Raw genomic sequence first — 20915 nt, 5'->3', positions numbered from 1 at the left:
ACACCGCACTATAGGTTACCAGCCTCTTGGACATTTCTTCAATGATTTTGATATTAAAGGATCATTATAGCGTTTGGAATACAAACGTCTGTTCCCAACGTTGCAGTCCCTATGCACTAAATGATTGTCTACCGCCCCCGCCAATTTTGGTGCTCGGTCGGGCTCCCCCCTCCTCCGTCATCGGCAATGCAGGGAAACCTGATGTGTATGCAGCGCGCATTGTGCTTTCTCCATAGGAAAGCATTGACTCGACACTTTCCTATGGTGGATTGCAACACGTTGGACATCCTCATGCAAAGAAACTGCAGGAAGCGCCTCTAGTGGCTGTCTGGTAACCAGCCACTAGAATCAGCCTTAACTTTTTAATGTAAACAATGTTTTCCATTGCAGCGCTAAGGGAGACAGACACTGCACAGACAGGGCTAAGGGAGTGGGACACTGCACCCAGACCACTTCAATGGATGGCCCCTTTAAAGATAAATAAGTGCACCCTTGTGAACACTTGTTATGGCTGAGATCAGATTTGGGAGTGGTTTAATTTCTTATAATTTAAGATGTTTGCCTTTGTTATACAAGGGACAGAGCCCTGTCCTACGGCCATTCACAGAAATTGTAGACTTTTATTAATGAGTTGACGTATCAGGAAGCACTTTCATTAAAACAATAGCAAACATTACTCTTCCCTCCCTCCTTTTTATTGGAGTACATATGGCTGTATGAACTCATATTCATGATTTAAGGGACATTAAATAAATAGGTGTGTGGGTTTTTAAATGTCTAATTTAAAAGGAAAAAAATTTTAATGTATGTTTTGACCTAGAATAATATTACATATTTATTACAGTTTTCTAAAAGTAATCTTAACAAGTGAGTTGTTTATCAGTTTGCACAGAAATTTACGTTGTAGAAGACCGGCAAATTTAATGTAGCGGTAAAAACAAAAACAAAAAACACTTTTTAACCCCTTAAGGACACATGACATGTCTGACACGTCATGATTCCATTTTATTCCAGAAGTTTGGTCCTTAAGGGGTTAAAAATGTACTTATTTTTCAGAAAATTCATAAATCCTTTGCGTTGCAGAAAAAATGGTGTATATTAAAAAATTATGACTGGGGCACACCAAAACAAGCGTTCGATTACAAAACAAAACTGATCAGATTTAATAATTTGCATCAAAAATTCACAGAAACTTAGCTGTAAGTTTATCGGCAACACTTTTTTATAAATATTTCCCAATGTCTTGAGTGCTGAAATCTGTCATGTAGGCAATGTTTTGGTATTGTAGACCACCATAATCGACCGCTTTCCTGGGTTATCAAACTCTTTTATGACCTCTAGCCGCATAAACTTTCAAGACAATTGGGTAACATAGTAAATTTGTATACCCACTCTTTGAAAAAAGATGAAGCACACAGTGCTAGGGTGTTGTGAATTTAGCTAAACTCTAATGTCATAATTGAATGAGATTAGGCTTCTCCCTTTCTCTTTATACAGAGACTTGTGTCTAATAATTGTCACTTTGACTTAATTACTTCACATATATTATCCCTTTGAGCAGTCATTGGTACAGGAGCTATAGATCTGAACTTGTTCTAGATGTGTCAGTAGCCATTTAGGAAATTACTGCAGAGTTATGTGCAATGGGTCTATACTTCCCTGCAGAAGTTGATAAGGAATTGTTTATTCATCTCCTGCCCCGATGAGGTAAAAGAACATTACGAGCACCATAACAACTTTATAAGAATTAAGTTGTTATGGTGCTAGAAGGGTTTCTATAATCTCCCTATAATCTCTAACTTGATGTAGTAGTTGGATATAGATATATACATGCTGTCATTTATTTTTTTATGATTATATCTATATATATATATATAATGTGTGTATGTATCACCTTACTTCAAGTGAATATGCTCCGTAAAGAGACTTGTTTTTACAAAGCTGGAATTCACAGAGAATGTATTGGATTAAAAAATAATACAAAATGTGTAATGCAACAAGTAAATACACGTTTCTTATTTAAATCTATTTTTGCTTCCTCTCGCGTAAAAATCCATTTAGTTTAAAAACATTTTTACTGTGTGTCACTATCCCTCATATTATGGGAGTGCCTTTTTATGAGACAATTTTGGTTTTGTTTCCAAGCAATTTGAATGGAATTCCAGGAAAGAATTTGATTTTATATATATATATATATATATATTTTATTTTTTTTCACAATATTACAAAATGCTATGCAGTCACTTATGGCTCTATCCTTCTAGATTGTGAGCTTGTTTTTGCTAGTAGCATAGGACTTCAAATTTAACCCCTGCTAAAAACATCTACTCATTGCATTCGTCATTCGTTTTAAGTACAATAAGTGGAAGCAGGCAGACTTTTACAGTAGTAAAAAAGAAAAAAAAGTCTATTCATTGGCCTGACATTCATTTTTGTTTCTTTGTGGTCTCTTTTTTTAGACGTGTGCCCTTCACAATATGTTAAATGTGACGTATTTTCGGTTGCATCGTCAGAACACTGTAGTTATTGTTGCTCATGCTGAAACTCTTATCTATACGACAGACTATAACAAGATGCATTTGTTTTCCAGAAAACCAAAAGCTAGTTTCCACGCTAGAATTTTACACTCTGAAAAGCACAAAGAGCAGCTGGAAGGCTTGTTACTTGGTTAGAAGAGCAAAACTGCACATCTTGGATCCACTGAAAGAACAGGTTGAAATCTTCACCGAAGACCATTTAAAGTCTGTTTCTGCTCAATTATTGGAATAACATCTTAATTGTAGCCATGTGTTAACTGTGCAATCACTGTAGAGAGGAACATAACTGCTGAAATACCTTGTTGGATTTCTACTAAATACCACAACATTCCTATTATTTCACCAATCCCACATTTTGCAGATCAGAAATCTTTGGTGGATCTAAAACGTGTTTCTTAATGTTGTAACATGAACCTCTCATAGTGGATATGCCTGTCATGCATACAATGGGAAGCCCAGAATGTGGCTTGTCCCGATCTGCTTTACAAACCCTCTCCAGGAGCCACTGCAGAAACATCAAACAGAAGATCTCACAATGGGAAGTACGGACTATCTCTGGGTCATGCGGAGATCTTTTGGATGAAAAGCCACAAAAATCTTCTACTATTCACAGTGCACTTACAAAGTCAACCGTGGATGGTTTGGACAATAGGAAATGTGGTTTGAACCACAATAAAAACTTGGGACTGGATTTCAGGGAAGGAAACCGTTGCAAAGTTTATGATGGCGAAAATAACAGGTTGGTCGCAGAAGACCCAGAAAGCCCGTCTTCTATTTATGAACAACGGTTTTTAGACCCGGACATGGACCTTCCCCCAGGGAATTTTTACACCTCTGCGGGTATGTTCAAAAAAAGTAACTGCATTTCAGAAGAAGACTTGACAGCCATGGTAATGGAATTTAAAAGAAAGAGAGGGAGAAGCATTTCAACGGACAAGGAACTTGATTTGAGAGGTTTAACTAATCAAATGTCTGCCATGAAGAGTATGGAAAATATTTATTACGAATCAGGGCCTATAAACAATGCTCCATCAATAAACCCTATTCCCAAACCCCGAAGGACATTTCGTTATTCCACAGATTATCGCCATGAAGAGCGTAAGAGCAACCATCACAGAAGGAGACAGTCAGTGGACGAGAGTGACACAGAGTCTTCAGATCCTTCTGCTCCTCCACCTACGCCAAAAAAGACTGGGAACCGGAAACTGAGACCAAGGTCAAAGAGGTCAGTGTAACAATATGTATTTAAAGCTGGACAATTATATGTGCGTTCCTCCATGTACAAATAGAAGTTTATAATGTGGATTTCTGACCGTACTTACAAAATATTAAATATAGCTATTGAATGACTGCAACATAAATTATAGTTTTAATCCAATTTCATATTCAAATGTATTTATGTATGATTGCAATGTTGTAGGGATTTGGTTGTGAGTGTCCTAAAGTCAAGAAGTCCACTGAAGCTGATTTCTATAGCATCCCTGGGACTTTACCACTTCTCATTAGTATTACTGAGAGTTTGGAACACTCAAATATATCACCACATCTCTTTGCTTTAAAATCTGCTACTTAAAGGGACACTCCAGGCACCCAGACCACTTCTGCCTATTGGAGTGGTCTGGGTACCAACTCCCACTACCCTTAACCCTGCAACTGTAATTATTGCAGTTTTCATGACCTTGCAGGACTCCTCCTCTAGTGGCTGTCTACTAGATCTACTAGACAGCCACTAGAGGGCACTTCCTGGTCTATAACACAGGTTATAGGTGCTATAGTGTCGCTGGACGTCCTCACGCTGTGTGAGGACCTCCAGCGTCGCACAAATCCCCATAGGAAAGCATTGAAAAGCATTTTCAATGGTTTCCTATGGAGAGGTCTAATGCGCCTGCGCGGCATTGCCGCTCATGCGCATTAGGTCTCCCCCGCCGGCTGACGTGATGAAGGGGAGGAGCGTGAGCGGAGGAAGAAGCAGTGACGTGGGACATGTCGCTGCCTCTGGTAAGTCACTGAAGGGGTTTTCACACCTTCAGCAACTGGGGATGGGAGGTGGGAGGGATTGTTTTCCAGGCACTGGAGAGTCCCTTTAAATCCTCAGTTTTAAACATCTACAATGAACTGCAATTGGCAAGCTTCAGAAGGACAAAGGGAATAAGTTACCCTGCGTTTTACTCATTTTGTACTCTAAAACTATTAATCACAGGCCGTACATTACAGGACATTCTCTGGCCTACTGTATTTATTCCTGGTTCTCTGTGCAGCCAGAGTATGTGCTCTATTCATGAAAAGTTTATGTATTTATTTATTTATTTATTTTAATCTATATTGTCTACATAAATACTTTTTCCACAATGGTTGCTCAATAATCCGCTTGCCCAATAATCCTCTTTGTATCCATTTGTAAGTCTAATTTATTTAGCGTGAGGCTTTAGTAAGATTAAGTAAAAACAGGAGGCGTGTTCTCTTCTGCATCAAAACAAAGAGAGACAGTTCCCTTTGCTGCATTCTTAAATAGTTCTGATACAAAATGTGCACGCCACATGACCCCAAACACCCAAGACAAAATATTACCACCTCAAGTCTTGGTGTGTTAGTATTAAATAACTCACCACTAACCAAGCATCTCACACTGGGGCAGTTTGTACTGGACTAGTTATAGATGCACATATATCAATTGTATGTAGCCAGTATTATAATATAGTAATAAGTTGCATCTTTGAGTCATGAATATCCATCGGATAGCTGTGTATTTCATTTTTAGCCTCCCAGAAAAGAATTACAATGATTTACAAACAAACAAAATATTGTTGACACCTAGGACATTATTTTATAATCTGTGACTTGCGATTAACATAAAGTAATATTTAGCAAAATTAACCCCCAGCCTATTTTTATTTTATTTATTTTTAATTAAACTCCGCAGTTTTGAGCAAATTCATAAAATCTAGTTTTCATATTGGTGAAAAAAAACGTTTTTTTCTTTTCTTTCTAAAGGAATGGTAATAAATATTAGGTTAAAAAAAACGCCAAACAGCTGGCATTTGCCCACGGTCACTGATTTGGACAGTTCATTAGCTATTAAATTGCCACTCTGTTTGAAAATTCTGGCTTACCGTAGTTAATTATTCTATGGTTGGAGTAAGGTATGTAAGCTCTTTTGAGCTGGGCCTTTTCCCCCTATTGTTCCCGTATTTTGTTAGAATTGTTTGTCTTGTTTAATCTATTGAACAGCACTGTGGAATATGTCTGCGCTATATAAATAATTGCAGTTGAATAATATCTATTGGAACGTTTCTTATTCTGCTTAAGCTGTAGTACGGGACACAACATAGTTTGAAGAATGAAAAGTCATCAGTTCTAATTTTGTTTCTAGGAAATCATTTGAATTTGAAGACGTTCAGACTTTCAGGCGTTTTCTACAAAATGCAAACCATCCACAGATTTCAGAAGACCCTGGTGAACACTCAAGATCTACAGTTTATCAGTCTGTGTCTGAAGAAAATATCTATGAGGATGTTATGTGTAAGTCTTTCTCCAAGATGCATAGTCCATTGCAGTCCTCTCCCATCAACATTATTGCAGCTTTTCAAAGCTCCCTTTAACATTGTTTTTTTTTTATTTTATTTTTATTATTTTTTTGAGGTCTTGCACAAACCTGAACTCATTTAAAGTGCAGAAACTAGAAGTTTATTCTACATCATACTATATGCTTAACCAGTTTCTTTCTTTTTTTTTATATATATCTGCATAACGTTTTTCCACTGCATATTTTCTGCCTCTCTAAACGTACAACAAAAGCCTCCAAATTCTGCTGACCAGCTATTACAATGTTCAAGTCCATATATGGACCGATGTTTTCATGAAATTCAGCTTGATTTTATTTGTGTATGTATGGGTATATATATATGCATTTGTGTGTGTATACATGACTGTGGTTCACGACCCAGTCCTGAAAGCACACAAATGGTCCAGGTTTTGTCAGCATCCAAATTACTAAATTCGGGAATCTTGGTGTACAGTAGGATGACTAGCTTTAGCTACAATGATGAGCTGAGCAACATGGAACTTTCAGTCCAAAATAACTGTAGTGCCAGGTTCTACTAAGGGTTTTGTATTTCCTCATATTTGGGAAACCTGTATTTATCCATGTTTAATTCTTTACAGATCCAGTCAAAGAGCACCCATATGAAGATATTAAAATCTCGCCCATGCCTTTATGGAGGGTACCGTCTACATGGAAATTACCACCTCCAAGATGTACCATCAAACCTCCTAAGGTCAGAATTGACCACATTATACACAACTATAGTCTATAATGTATTAATAATAACTGTGTATATGGTATTTCTTATGTAAGGGCACTACATGTGTTTGAAACTTTTTCTTAGGTTGCAGCAAAGCCCATACGCAGGGCTTTCTGTATACCATTTGTTTGATCCAGAGGACTGCAGGAGGTAAACATTGACCAGGATATTCACTAAAGTGAGAACTGTCAGAAACAAAAAGGACCTAACCCAAAATGGCAAATATTTACAAAAGAAGTCGAGTCCCAAAGAGAGATCAAAACTTCAAAAAGTTGCCTTAAAACCTTTTTTTAGTACAACAAATAAAAACATTCTAATGGTATAATGAATGAAAACATTACTCAAAGCACAAAAAAGGGATATACACAAAATAAATGTAATTTGTGAACAGTGACATAAAAATTATACATGGAGATTTGAAGTTGCTGTCAAGCCAACTCTAGTGTAGCATATGGAGCAACGGTCTACAAACTTTTAGTCATACAGAACAGGAAATTAAATGTTAGTGATGTGCAAAGCAGACACATTTGCTCAATTAAAGGGACACTATAGTCACCAGAACAACTACAGCTTAATGTAGTTGTTCTGGTGAGTATAATAGCTCCCTTCAGGCATTTTCATGTCAACACTGCCTTTGCAGAGAAAAGGCAATGTTTACATTGCCCCTAGGGACACCTCCAAGTGGCCACTCCTTAGATGACCACTGGAGGGGCTTCCTGGCTCAGGGCTGTACAGTAAGCAGCCCTGCCGTTCAGCATCCCCACGCTCTGCATGGAGACGAAGAATTTTCCTCATAGAGATGATTCAATGCACCAAAACCGTGTTTGGTCCCACCCCCTTGCCGTCACCTCGGGAGCGGGGCTAGCGCCGGCAGACCCATGGAGAGCTGAAAATAAGGTGAGATTTAACCCATTCTGAGGGGGCTAATGGGGGGAGGGGAGGAGTTGCAAGCCACCTAAATGGTGAGTCTTCACGATAGTCAGGAATACATGTTTGTGCTCCTGACCCTATAGTGATCCTTTCAATATGTGAATTGAGGTTATTGAAAACCTCCACACTGTCACTTTGTAGACATAGCTGCAGAGTTTGAAAGTAAATCAACAAATTGGCTCTCTAGAGAGGAAAAAAATGTTATTTGCAAAATAATTACAAAAAGTAAGATCTGAACATCTTGTGATGACCTCTAAGAATATTCTATATAAATAGTTGTAATGAACAAAGCAGGCAAATAGTGGCCTTTAACTTAATAGAAAGAGTATAATCTCTTTGTGGAGATTGCTTTATTCCAGCCTGACCCTAAACCTTGCAGTAAACCACCATTAAGTAGATTGGTAAAATAAGAGATTGCAATCTAAGCCTGCGTTAACTATAGAATCCACATTGAGAATACCATAAAGTAAAGACCACTATTTCTGAAAAAGACCCATCTCAGCTGCACAAAATAAACTAAACTAGCTTGGTGGTATAGGTAAGTATTTAAGGCAGATTCGAACATAACCAAACTACTGTACTAAGCAGTAATCCGTCTAAAATGTGTACATCCTATTTAAAAATATATATATTTATTTTTTGTGCTTTAATGAATGTAATTGTTAAACCCAATATAGGTTAAGTTTTGAAGGCAACTTTTTTTTTTTTTAAGATTTCAAGATCTCTTTTTGAAAATATACACTAAAACTGCTTCAGTAAGTTAAAGTTGTTCTGGTGCCTAGAGTATCTCTTTAACCCCTTAAGGACCAAACTTCTGAAATAAAAGGGAATTATGACATGTCATACATGTCATGGGTCCTTAAGGGGTTAAAGTCAGAATAGCTCCTTGACAGCTGTGATTCTAATTCAGCTACTATAGCGTTCAATTTGCTTTGAATTCTCTATAAATTTCCATTTAATGAATAACCATGTGAGTTGATCGTGTGGTCCCTGAATATGTGGCTGTGTAAATATCTTCAGTTTTCTTGTTGTAGTGTAAACATGTATCTTATTATTGAAGGTATTGGCTTTTGTTCTTAAATAATCATGGGAATAAAATGATGTAATATTGGGTGAAAGTAAATTATTTACTGGTGTTTTTCTCATTGTTTTGTGATGCTCACATGCAAACCAAAATATTATATACCTTACACCTTGACGCAGCGTTTATCCCCATTAGTGTTATTTGCTTTACACAATCATAATGCACTCTATTCAATTAATAGTATACATGTATGTCAGCAAAGGATTTTCTTTAATGTATTTATTTTGCTTTGCTTTTTAGTTGCCATCTAAACCAAACTTTTTAAAACGGCAAACTCTGGAACTCAAAAGCACCAAATTGTATCTTCACAAGAAGGCCCCAAAAGACTCCACTCTGCCTGTTACCCTAATGGAGTGGAAGATGTTCAAAGGAGGAGGCGGAGGAGAAACTGCCAAAAAGAGAAAAAAATTTCCAAGGGTATGATTGTGAATATCCATGCAGTGTTATAGTTTTAGATTTATTATTAAAATAAATTAACTTGCACATGTATGAGATCGTCACACCACCTAAAACTGGTTTAATGTTTTGTTTCTGCCACCATTAAAAGATGGCAAATTAAGTGTTTTCATGGTTCTGCTGTAGTGATTATGTTGCCAAAAGGCTCTGGGGCGACCACACGGTAAGCAGTCAAACCGTATTGGTACAATGTGACAACTTACTTGGGTCATGCCGGGTGCCCTTTGCCCCAGCCATTAATGATACTTTTTCATATTGCCCTGTGTTAAATGCATGAAATATCCTTCCCATTATTCGTGTTCATACAGATGAAATAAATTACAAAGATCCCCATACACAGGATGTGATTATACCAAACAAGGAAGCTAGAAGCCCTTCCTTCCTAACGAACATGTTAAGAAGGAACATTGTTTCAAATCATTCCTAGCTCTTTACGACCTCTGCTGGTGATTTATTTTAACATTTTTTTTTTTCTTATGGCATAATTGTATAACTAGATCTAATATATCTATATCTGTCTATATGAATAATATATATCTTTTTCATATTTTTGTAAATGCTCTAAATATATATATATATTTGCTGTTCCTTGTTAAATATGTACAACTTTTTTGAGATCTCACTTCTTTGACTTTTAGCTGGTGATGAAAATACAAGACATATTTGATGCTAAACGAGGGAAAAAAAGGGTTAAGGTTCAGACCTATGCAGGCCATGACACTGCGTCATCCAAAGGTAAATGAATGTGTATTTAATCATATCCATTTCTACATTTATTTTATGTGGTGGAAAAATTTCATGAATTCTCCTAGATGATTGATAGTTGTTTAAAAATTTTTGACATAAGTCTTGCAGATCCTCCTTAATTTAAGGCTTGATTCAATAAGAAAATATATTTCTATTTCCTACATACGTGTGTATATCTATGTAGATAAATCTATAATATATATATTTATTTTATTTTATTCCATTTATTTTAGGGGATGCCAGTGAAACAGAAAGTGAAACAGATGATCGACAAAAAAGTAAGCCAAGAAGTAACGCACTGTCCTCCTGTGCTAATCAGACCTAATATTTGTCATTGATGTCAAGGACCTTTTTGTAGTTTTTATGTCATCTTGGTTTTATACTGACCAAGCAACTATCTGTGAAATAGGCAGGCCACAGAACTAACTGTGCTGGCCCAAGATGGTGATCACTAGCCAAAAGGCATTTTTTGCGAGCAGTGTTTTGGAAGGACTGCTCTTTCAAGCCATCTTGCAACAATATCTTTTAAATGTCAAACTTATGGATGCCATAATGGTTTTATTTTTCCAATATTAATTAGAAATCCTAGCAAAATCTTTAACCTTACATGAGGTCTTTGTCTTGAGGTACAGTCTTGAGAACTTGCCTAAGAACTTTAGAAGGCTTAAACTTTGCTGGGTCCAACAGTACATGTTGGTTGAATATAAACTTCCGGGCATTGAAAAGACACTGGGTGTTGTAATATTAATTTATCTAGACATTTCTGTTAAGTGATTTAGAAGATCCTTTTTGTGGACTCCACCCAGCAACAAGCATTAATTTTGTTTAGTGTGGGGCCAAACTTCAATAATTGAATTGTGAACCTGCCAGCAGTTAAATCGTTTTTACTTTTTCTCATATAAAAGTTCAAACATTAATCTAGGGATTGAGTTAAGAGGTCCGGAAAACCTGGTTCTTCTGGGAGGACTTGATGCGTTATTGTAGATATAGAATAGGAGCATGTGCTTACCTGAAGCTTGGGCAGGTCTGTTTTTTTTTTTTTGTGACACCCATAACAACAATGTGTCTCAATAATGAATTGACCAGAAGAACCGTACAGTAGAGTTTATTTAAGCACCCTAAGGTTTTACCTCACCAGATCAAAGTATGTTGATGAGAGAAAAACATTTACTTTAAGCCAGTACGATGCCTTGACAGGACAGTGGATAAAAGAAAAAAAGAACACACATAAAAAAACCTCTTGTTGTGACTATGTAGTTATATTAATTGTTTACTAAAAGAAAATAACTCAACACAGGCTTTATGAAGTAGAATAATATTCTACTGAAAATGTTTAGAATTACAATTGGTGGAATTAAGTTATGCGGTCAGTCTGCTGTAACAAATTTCATTTATTTCTATCCACAGGACACCACAAGCGTTTGGCTCATGCGCAAAGCTCATTAAAGAGGAACCCTCATTATCAGACACTGGAGAGGGACCTCATTGAGTTTCAGGAGCAGCAACTTTTTGAGCTCTTCGTGGTAGTTTCCTTACAGAAAAAACCTTCTGGAGATAGCTATATTCCATATGTTACTCAACAGTATCCCAATAAGGTAAGTTCAATTGTTTTTAATATATCTACCAATCTTGCTTCAATTACATTTGATAGATCTATTTGGACATATATAATAATGTCAGACTTTAGGGAAACTTCTCTGAGTGGCATCTCACTTGATATCCCTTCTGCAAAATGAGTAGACCCTTCTACAAATTGTTGATGGGTAGCTACAGCTAGTGACATGTTTTGTGTCCGGTGGCACTTTGTCAAAGGCAAAAATGTTCTCTCTTCTGACGAACCCCCTCCAGTTGTCTTTAGTCAATGTATATAATTTTAATGGATAACTAACGGTACCCCAGGTTGAGGATGCTTATTCGTGTTTTCTGTTCAACTATTTTACTGAAGATTTATCACTGAAAATTGCCTAAATATTTTTATTTAAAGAAATGTTACATATGTTTATTTTGTTACATGATTTACAAGCATATAAAATACCCATTGATAAAAACAACCATGAATTTCCCCTACACACTTTGCATTATTTTTGTGTGTTTTTTATAAAATATTTCTAATTTCTCTAAATATATATATTTTTCAGAATGATCAGCCCCTTAAGCAGTCGAAAGACACAGAAGAAAGGCTTAAAGTCATACCAAAGTTTTGTTTCCCAGACTCCAAAGACTGGGCTCCCACTGCTGATTCTAAAAGGTAAGTGCTGAATAAATGGAACTTACATGTAAAAAGAAATCTCTTCAAATGTGGGTCAAGAAGTTTATGTATTGCTTTGTTTTTATTTTAGTGAAACCTTTTCTTTTGTTCTCACTGGGGAAGATGGAAGCAGATGGTTTGGCTACTGTAAAAAGCTTCTGGTAAATATATCTTAAGGCTTTACAGAAAGAAAATGAAATTCTAATAGATATATACAAGACGTTAAATATGATTATTTAGGCCATGTTTAAAAATTACATATGTGTCTTTGTATGTATTGTGCGAATATCAAGAAAAATGTCCATGTAGAAGTAGGACATATAGAATCTTGGGGTTCAATACCATTAATTATCTTAATAAAACAAATGTGAATTTCTGTGTAGAATGTAATATTTTAATTTGATCACATTTGAAAATGTTGAAGATTTTTCTATTGGTTATATTTAGCTTTTATAAATCTTCCAAAAGAAAGCTAGAAAAAGAGGTGAACTTGAACATTTTGACTGTTCTTTAATATTGTTTAATAAGCTTTTCAAACGATTTAATATATTTAAAATATATAATGTCCAGCACTCACATTCACGGTCTTGTGATTGCCTGGGTGCTTCCTTCAGCCCAAATACATAATCCGAGTAAAGTGCACTCACAGGACTCAATAGATGAATCTTCAGACTTTTATTGTGCAATTTAATACACCAAAATAGTGTCAACGTTTCAGTCCACTGGTCTTAAACATAGAAACATAGAAACATAGAATGTGACGGCAGATAAGAACCATTCGCCCATCTAGTCTGCCCAGTTTTCTAAATACTTTCATTAGTCCCTGGCCTTATCTTATAGTTAGGATAGCCTTATGCCTATCCCACGCATGCTTAAAAAAAGTCTTGAAAAAAAGTCCACTAATGAACTGAAACGTTGACACTACTTTAGTGTATTAAATTGCACAATAAAAGTTTGAAGATTCATCTATTGAATCCTGTGAGTGCACTTTCCTTTGATATTTTTAAAGATCGGGAACATATATATAAATAAATCAACATTAGCTCTTTAAAAAGATCTTGACATTTCATCTATACATTGTGCTGGTAGATTTGGAGAATAAAAACTATTTAAAAATACTTTTTTCTCCCATCTCTCTCTCGATTCCTCTGCTGGTACTAAATGCAGAGAAATTGAGGGACAGGGAGAGCTATCCACCCATAGCAACCACAGCACATGTTAGTACTGGCTAGGGAGTATAGGAACAGTTTCCCTTTTTATATGATATATTTTTGGATAAACTTCAAATGATTTTAAGTACTTTGGAAAGCTTATCGACCATTATTACATTATTTATTTAAAATTGAATATATATCATAAGTGCTTGAGTAGAAAGTTTGACCAGTTAGGATTTTGAACATTGAACTGCCGTTTTCTAGATAAATACTCCTGTATCATGATAGTCTGTTTTCCTTTTGTCTTTTTTCTATTTTAGCCACAGGGAAAAGGAAAGCGACTGCCTGAAGTGTACTGCATGGTCAGTCGATTAGGCTGCTTTAATCTATTTTCAAAGGTAAGCTTTCACACAGGTAATGGCAAAAATGTATCAATCAGCAGACTTCCGGTTTCAATATTTCTCATGGAAGAATCTATGCAACACAAACACTTTTCAAATGTTTTGTTTGTTTCATTATTTTTTTTTTAAATATATTTTTTAACCCCTTAAGGACCAAACTTCATGAATAAAAGGGAATCATGACAGGTCACACGTCATGTGTCCTTAAGGGGTTAAACAATACAGTACCTTAAGATGCAATAAATCAATAAAATGTTACTACATCATGCTATCATTAAAAATACTTAACAGTTGAAAAAGAAAATTGTATTATTAGAAAGCAAATACAGAGAGACGGTCCTTTTTTATTTATTTATTTTTAATTCTGTTATTTAAAAGTTATCTAAGGTTACAGGTACAGTTTTACACTGTTATGTATCATAAACAAAAGTAAAAATATTTAAAAAGGTAAGGGCAATGTCACTTTATCAAAATCAATTTGTAATTTTTTTTTTGGAGCTTGTACATTTTTGTCTAGTGTGAAACTGTTCGCAAGACTAATAAGGGTAATATTTTACATGTGTTTATTGTAGATACTGGATGAAGTAGAGAAAAGAAGGGAAATGTCACCAGCTCTTGTCCCTCCGTTTATGCGTAGTGTCATGGAGGCTCCTTTCCCTGCACCTGGACGTACAATAACTGTGAAAAACTTCCTGCCGGGTTCAGGAAATGAGGTAATGAAGTTTTAATAAGAGTGGGAAAAATAAGAATTTAGGCCTTAAATTACATAATTTTTAATGTTGATCCAACAATCTCTAAAATAATTTAAAAAGCTTATCTAAAAAAAATAAGATGAGTCCTTGATGTGGAAAATAGAGATGAAGTCATTTCTTTTTCAAGGCAAAATGGGGAAAAAGCCAAACATTCTCTTTTAAGCCAATATTTAAGCATTCATTTTGAATTTACTAAATTATACACTGTAGTAGATCACGAGTATAGCACTTTTTAACATTTATGTGTCTACTTTATAGGTCATAGAGCTATGCAGACCTATGGACTCCCGGTTGGAACATGTTGATTTTGACTGCCTCTTTAACTGCCTCAGTGTACCTCATCTCCTCAAGGTGTTTGCCTCACTACTACTTGAAAGAAGAGTTATCTTTGTAGCCGACAATCTCAGGTGTGCAATAGTATTTTACAATATATAAAATAGAACCTCACTAGGTACATGTTAAATAGCAATGTAAAACATAAAAAGTAAACACACACCTTTATTGTGTAGATTTAATGAATCAATGGTCAATCACCATCATTCTAATCTTGTCCTTTTTTGTCTGTCTGTTTTTTTTTTAGTACGTTGTCCAAGTGTGCTCATGCCGTAGTTGCCTTGCTCTACCCGTTTACCTGGCAGCACACGTATATTCCAGTTCTACCAGCTTCTATGATTGACATTGTCTGTTCGCCCACTCCTTTTCTCATTGGCATACTGTCTTGTTCATTACCTCTACTGAGCGACCTACCCATTGAGGAGGTGAGTGCTCTAGTCCTGATATTTCTTTAGGATCATATGGTTAAGAGTGCGTAAAACGTACTACTACAAAGCATGTTTCTAGTGGTTACAGAACAAAGGTTACCAATCTGCTTTAGAAAATTCAACCCAAATGTAGTTTGGTAAGCTGTCCACATACATGATTACTAGAAACCAGTTACATATCTAGCAAATAGATGGGTTTAAGAATAGGCAGTTTTGTTGTTGAACTAGTTTTGGCAACAAAGTGCTGGTAATTAAGTTTTCTTTCAATGAACAGATTATATTAAACTTTACATACATATCCCTAATGCTGTCTTTATTCCGTAGGTTTTAATAGTTGATCTCTGTGCAAACAAGTTTCTTCAGCAGGTAAGCAATTTAAAATCATTCTTTTAAAAGTACTTAAAGTATATTTAAAGTTCCAGAGGTACTTCTGTATAGTTTGCGTCTGCTTCATTCTTCATGTCGGTTGTGGTGTGTTGATGTAGCTCTGTTATGCTAAGTATATGATTATGAAAACATGTGACCGTGGATCTGGTATAAAAATATCTTACAAGATTTTGATTAGATCTAATACTGCAGTTTAGAATTGAAGGCAGCTTTTGGAATACATTCTAGTGTCTTTAGGACATCTTGATCCATGAACATATGATCAAATCTACAAACTTAAATAAGTAATTAAACCCTGTGTTGCAGTGGACTGCATGCTCTCTTTTTTGTTCCCAGGGTATATTCAATAACATGGGTGTGTTTGCCTTTATAGGTGTATCATTTAGTCTGGTCATTACCAAGAAATAGGTTAGTTTTTCTGCCGTTGTGCGCAGCATAATGATTCCTGCCCTGTAATTATATTCATGGTCTTTTAAATGCTACTTATTAAAAAAAAAAGAAGAAGAAAACAAGACACAAGACATCTCTATCAGATCCCCAGGGCTGTTTGCCAGAGTTAGGGTGTTAACATTATTAGTTTGTCGTCATTCCAGTTTTCTCCACCCTTGCATGCAGCACGTTTTCTGGTTTTCTCCCAGGCATGACCATCCCAACCTAAAATTATCATCTTGGCACCTGCTTTTAGGTGATAGACCGGTCGGTCATCATCACTATACGTGTATATTTTTTATCATGGTATCATTTGCATAGTTGAAGATAGGTGTGTGTTTGTGTGTCTGTTTACATGTAAATAAATATGTAAGCGTATGTATCTCCTGAAAACTTGCTAAAAGACCAATATCTCTGTCCCACCTACAGCAATCAGATGAAGATGAAATATTACCTCACAAGCTCCAGGCTGCATTAGTCCAGATCTTAGAGCAGAGAAATGACATCATATATCATGAACAGCATTTCACAGAAGGTGAGCTGAAAATCCAATGCAGTATTGTTCATTGTTGGCTTGCAATAAGTTTGTACTTGTGACTAGAGTGATGTGTACAGCCGCAGGTCATAATGTTTAATGTTTTCCACTCTTTTGTTTCCATAGAAGATGTAACTCTGAACTCTCTGGTGTCAGAAGCCTTTGTGTGGTTCTTTGTGGAGATTGTGGGACATTACTCCTTACACATGTATGTGAACGAAAAGGGTCAACGGGTTTTCCAGAGAGACCCCTTCCGCAAGTCCCACACTTCCCGTAGCGTACGTCAATTCCTTGATATCTTCATGGAGACACAGATGTTTGCAGGATTCAGCCAAGATCGGGAGCTCCGGAAGAGTGGGGTCAAAGGTAAACAAAAATGTTTGGATTGCACAGGACAATGAGCACATTTTAGTTTTGCATGTAGTCAAAGTAAGTAGGACTAAACATACATGTCTTCAATTTGTGTATTCCAACTTGCTGACCTTAATTAAGTCAACAATTTTGACATGGTATGCATTTGAAAAGAAATTTAAAAAAAATATAAAGTCTGACAGGAAAAAGTAGTAACAATGATCTGTATAATCCTGTTCCTTGATTGCTTGAAACTTATTCACAACTAAACATGTCATGCAATGTAAGGAGATCATATGTACAGATACAAACTGTGTTTATATAGTAATATCATAACATTTAGTTGAATATCTAAATTGCCTAACGATTTATTGAGATAGAGATAGATATGCGTGTGTGCCAAACAATATGTGTGATATGTAGTGATGTCCCGAACAGTTCGCCGGGAACTGTTCGACGGCGAACATAGCTTTTTCGTGGCGAATGCGGCGGGCGAACATATGCAATGTTCGGTCCGCCCCCTATTCATCATGGAGGTGGGAGGATATGGGAGGGAGGGTCTGCTGCTGATTGGCTGAAATGTGTCTGCTGACTGTGAGGTACAGGGTCAAAGTTTACTCAATGATGACGAATAGGGGCGGACCGACCATTGCATATGTTCGCCCGCCGCGTTCGCCACGAACAAGCTATGTTCGCCTAGAACAGTTCCCGGCGAACTGTTCGGGACATCACTAAGTGATATGTTTAACTAGAACAATAGATAAAAGCTTACAAACTAGTCCTACTATGGACTGGTCCCACCAATAAGGTCAATCCAAAATTGAAATTCCACAAAACTCTCTGCACCGACAGGCACACCAACTTTACATGCTTGTGGTCTATTATGGTATTGTTCACTGAGGCACATTTAATGGCCTTCTCGACTGAATGAGCTCCGTAGATTAAATCTCAATTAACACTTGAAAACTTTGAGGAAATCACAGCTATGCTAAATAGAGAATATCGTGACATTTTGGCCTGTCATTCAGTTTTGGGAGCATATTTTATAACCTTAGTCATAGATTCCCCTTGAATGAACCTTCTCAGTTCTTGCTTAGAAATGTATAAAGTATTGAAAACAAATGTATTTCCTGCAAAATAAACTTTCTTTTACAAATATTTTAATATCTTTTGTCTAAAAACTCTTAATTTTTTTAAAATTTATTTAACAGGTGTTTTTGAGGTGCGAGCCAGTGAATACTTGAAAACCCTCCCAGAAACCGAGCCCAGCAGTGTCAATAAATTTTTACGTGGCTTGAGTAAGTTTATTTCATGATGAATAACTTTTTTTAAAAAAAAAAAAATTTTTTAAGAGAATTTTGAAATCTCTTATTTTTAATTGCCAGGACTTCACTAGTGTAGAACCTTTCTGAATTCAATATTATTCTGTGTAAATGTTTAAAATAACTTTCCATTAACCTCACTATTGCAAATGTAGTTCACAATCCACAAGCATCCTGAGTGGCAAGTTTGGCAATCACCCCTGCCAGGAAACAGGTCTATTATGGATCAAATGTATATTTAAAATGATATTTCATTCATAACCTTTCAACAAAGTCTTAATGTAAAGAAGAATGAATGTAAATATAATTTAATTTAATTACAGGTAACAAAATGAAGTTTCTTCAGAAGAAGTGAATGGTTGAAAGAAACTGCACAACCTTTAAACAAATCCATAGCGAGAGTTCTACTATCTGCAGGATTCTCACTAATCTTCTGGATGGACAGATCCTAGCCAAAGTTATAACTTCATACGAAAGAGAATTGGAAAGGAAATAAGGAAAACCCTCTGGCTTTCTTAGAAATTTTCGAGTACTCTGAGAAGTTAAATGGCCAGGAAAGTTGAGAAAGAAGCAAACTGGCGTTGTAATGTGCTAGCTGTTAAGAAGTGATGAACTGGAGGAGCAGTCATACATGGACAACGGAGTTCACATTTTGATATGGGCTTTCCTAAGAGTTATGGCATGAAACGTTGCCCGTCTTAAATGGAATGGGAGAAGAAATAAAGTATAAACAATTATACATTTTTTTATGACCAGGACTTTTATCTGGATCAGCAAGCTCAAACCGGAGTTTGTAACTGGAAATAGACAGTTTCTTTCGAAATTTACTCCTGGTTAACATTGTTACATTGTAAATTCTAAATCCTACCATTGTGTTATATAGACGCACTGTGAAATCTATATGAACCAAGATAATTTATTACTTCTGTGTAAGTGTCAGCAACTGTGTCTCTTCCATGATTCTGAAACCTCAGATTATGTGAGGGCGTGAATACTGTTTAGCTGCTAGTTTGTTTTGTTTTTTCCAATAATTTGAACATTCATGGATCTCGTTGTCCATTAATGTCTCCTAGATACTGTATGGGTTAGCCTTATGACCTGTTGTGCCACATATTGACCTTGACATAGTCCAACATAGACCATGTTTTATGTTTGTGGTTTAAATAATCAAATTTACTGGTAAAATTAATTATGCATTTAGTTGATTGATTTGCAGCCATGAGCCAGCACCATGTGGAAGAGCTCCAGTAGTGTCCGAATCATATTGAAGAGCTCCAGTGAAGGGGACATGCAATCTTGGCTGCTTTGGTTTCTGTTCATTAGCAGGTATTGCATGGCATTCTGGGAATTTTATGGAAACATGCCATGTTTAGAGCTTAGAGTTAAACATATAAAATTGCAGATATTGCTCATCAGTATAACAGTATCAGAATTATCAAATGCTATAAATACAATCAAATTGACACACTATCATGGTGTAATTTGGTTTGCAAGTCTCAAATTGACATAAGAGCACAATTGCCTACAATAATTCACACAACTAATTCATCTTTTACACGTGACAAAGCAGGAAGTCTACCTGCATGTTCTTTGTATTCTAATCCTATTAGGAATATATATTGACAAGTAATACTCCTTCCTATATCATGTAGTTAAAATATGTTTGCGCTCCTTTTTCTAGGAGGCGGCAAAGGCTTAAAGTGGAAGTGTATGATCCAGTTTACACAACTGGATCCAATTTTTCATTTGTTTGACAAATGCAATATAGTTAGTAGCATCGGTAATACATATTTATCAATGTGTGCTTTTCTCTGTTACATAACTGTACAGCATATAGACCATTTAATTTCCATTATTTTTTTAATATAGAAATGCAAGAAAAGCACTTTAAAATATGTAAATATTGTTTTGTAAGTTTTACACAATCTAGTGCCATTACTTAAACTTGCTGCTGCAAAAAAAAAAACAAAAAAAAAAAAACAACTAAGCAAAAGGTAGTGTGGCCTACTGTTTTTGTGTAACAGTGATTTTTAGTGTACAGAAAGTTGCAAATACTTCTGAGATGTAACATCTGATTTCTACGGTGCTGGTTTTTTGTTTGTATTTTTTTTTTTTTTAGCGGTCAACCAAAGGTGTAATAATGGAATTATCAAAAAAAAAATGCAAATTCATTTTTACGATTTTTTTTTTCTTTTGTACAATAGAGGCGAAAATACTTGTACTTAATCATGTAGTGAATATGCTTTATATTGTATATCATGAGGGAACTAATCACTGCTGTTTAGCAAGGTTACAATAAATTCCTCTCAAAGTGCCTCCAAGTTAGGCAATGGAAAACATGGGTTACAGAAATCTAAGGGAAATCTCTATTGGGACATTGTTCTCAGAAACATGTTTATTTTTTATTGGTTTTTTTTCCCGTTTTGTTTGAAATAACAAATATCAATGTGCTGAATTTTTAAAAATATCATATTTCCTGCTGTACCTCAAACTAGCAGAAGCACAGTATAGGATTATGTT

The 20915-nt window shown here is 35.8% G+C and overlaps 1 protein-coding gene across 1 annotated transcript in view; it reads left to right on the top strand.

The window, feature by feature from the left end:
- Positions 1-19935, top strand: part of DENND2C (DENN domain containing 2C) — a 38161-nt gene extending 18226 nt beyond the window's left edge. Inside the window, exons 2-19 of the mRNA XM_063450403.1 lie at positions 2591-3762; positions 5908-6056; positions 6699-6811; positions 9093-9269; positions 9947-10043; positions 10289-10333; positions 11463-11650; positions 12194-12303; positions 12395-12464; positions 13778-13855; positions 14431-14571; positions 14869-15017; positions 15191-15368; positions 15696-15737; positions 16617-16722; positions 16849-17088; positions 18285-18371; positions 18719-19935. Of these exons, the coding sequence (XP_063306473.1) occupies positions 2966-3762; positions 5908-6056; positions 6699-6811; positions 9093-9269; positions 9947-10043; positions 10289-10333; positions 11463-11650; positions 12194-12303; positions 12395-12464; positions 13778-13855; positions 14431-14571; positions 14869-15017; positions 15191-15368; positions 15696-15737; positions 16617-16722; positions 16849-17088; positions 18285-18371; positions 18719-18750 (2799 nt within the window). The 5' untranslated portion in view covers positions 2591-2965 and the 3' untranslated portion in view covers positions 18751-19935. The remainder of the gene's footprint in view (positions 1-2590; positions 3763-5907; positions 6057-6698; positions 6812-9092; positions 9270-9946; positions 10044-10288; positions 10334-11462; positions 11651-12193; positions 12304-12394; positions 12465-13777; positions 13856-14430; positions 14572-14868; positions 15018-15190; positions 15369-15695; positions 15738-16616; positions 16723-16848; positions 17089-18284; positions 18372-18718) is intronic.
- The last annotated feature ends 980 nt before the right edge of the window (positions 19936-20915 follow it).

The sequence above is a fragment of the Pelobates fuscus genome, chromosome 1 (assembly GCF_036172605.1).
Source record: "Pelobates fuscus isolate aPelFus1 chromosome 1, aPelFus1.pri, whole genome shotgun sequence".
NCBI lineage: Eukaryota > Metazoa > Chordata > Amphibia > Anura > Pelobatidae > Pelobates > Pelobates fuscus.
Note: the sequence above shows the minus strand (reverse complement) of the source record. Positions and strands in the feature narration are given on the sequence as shown.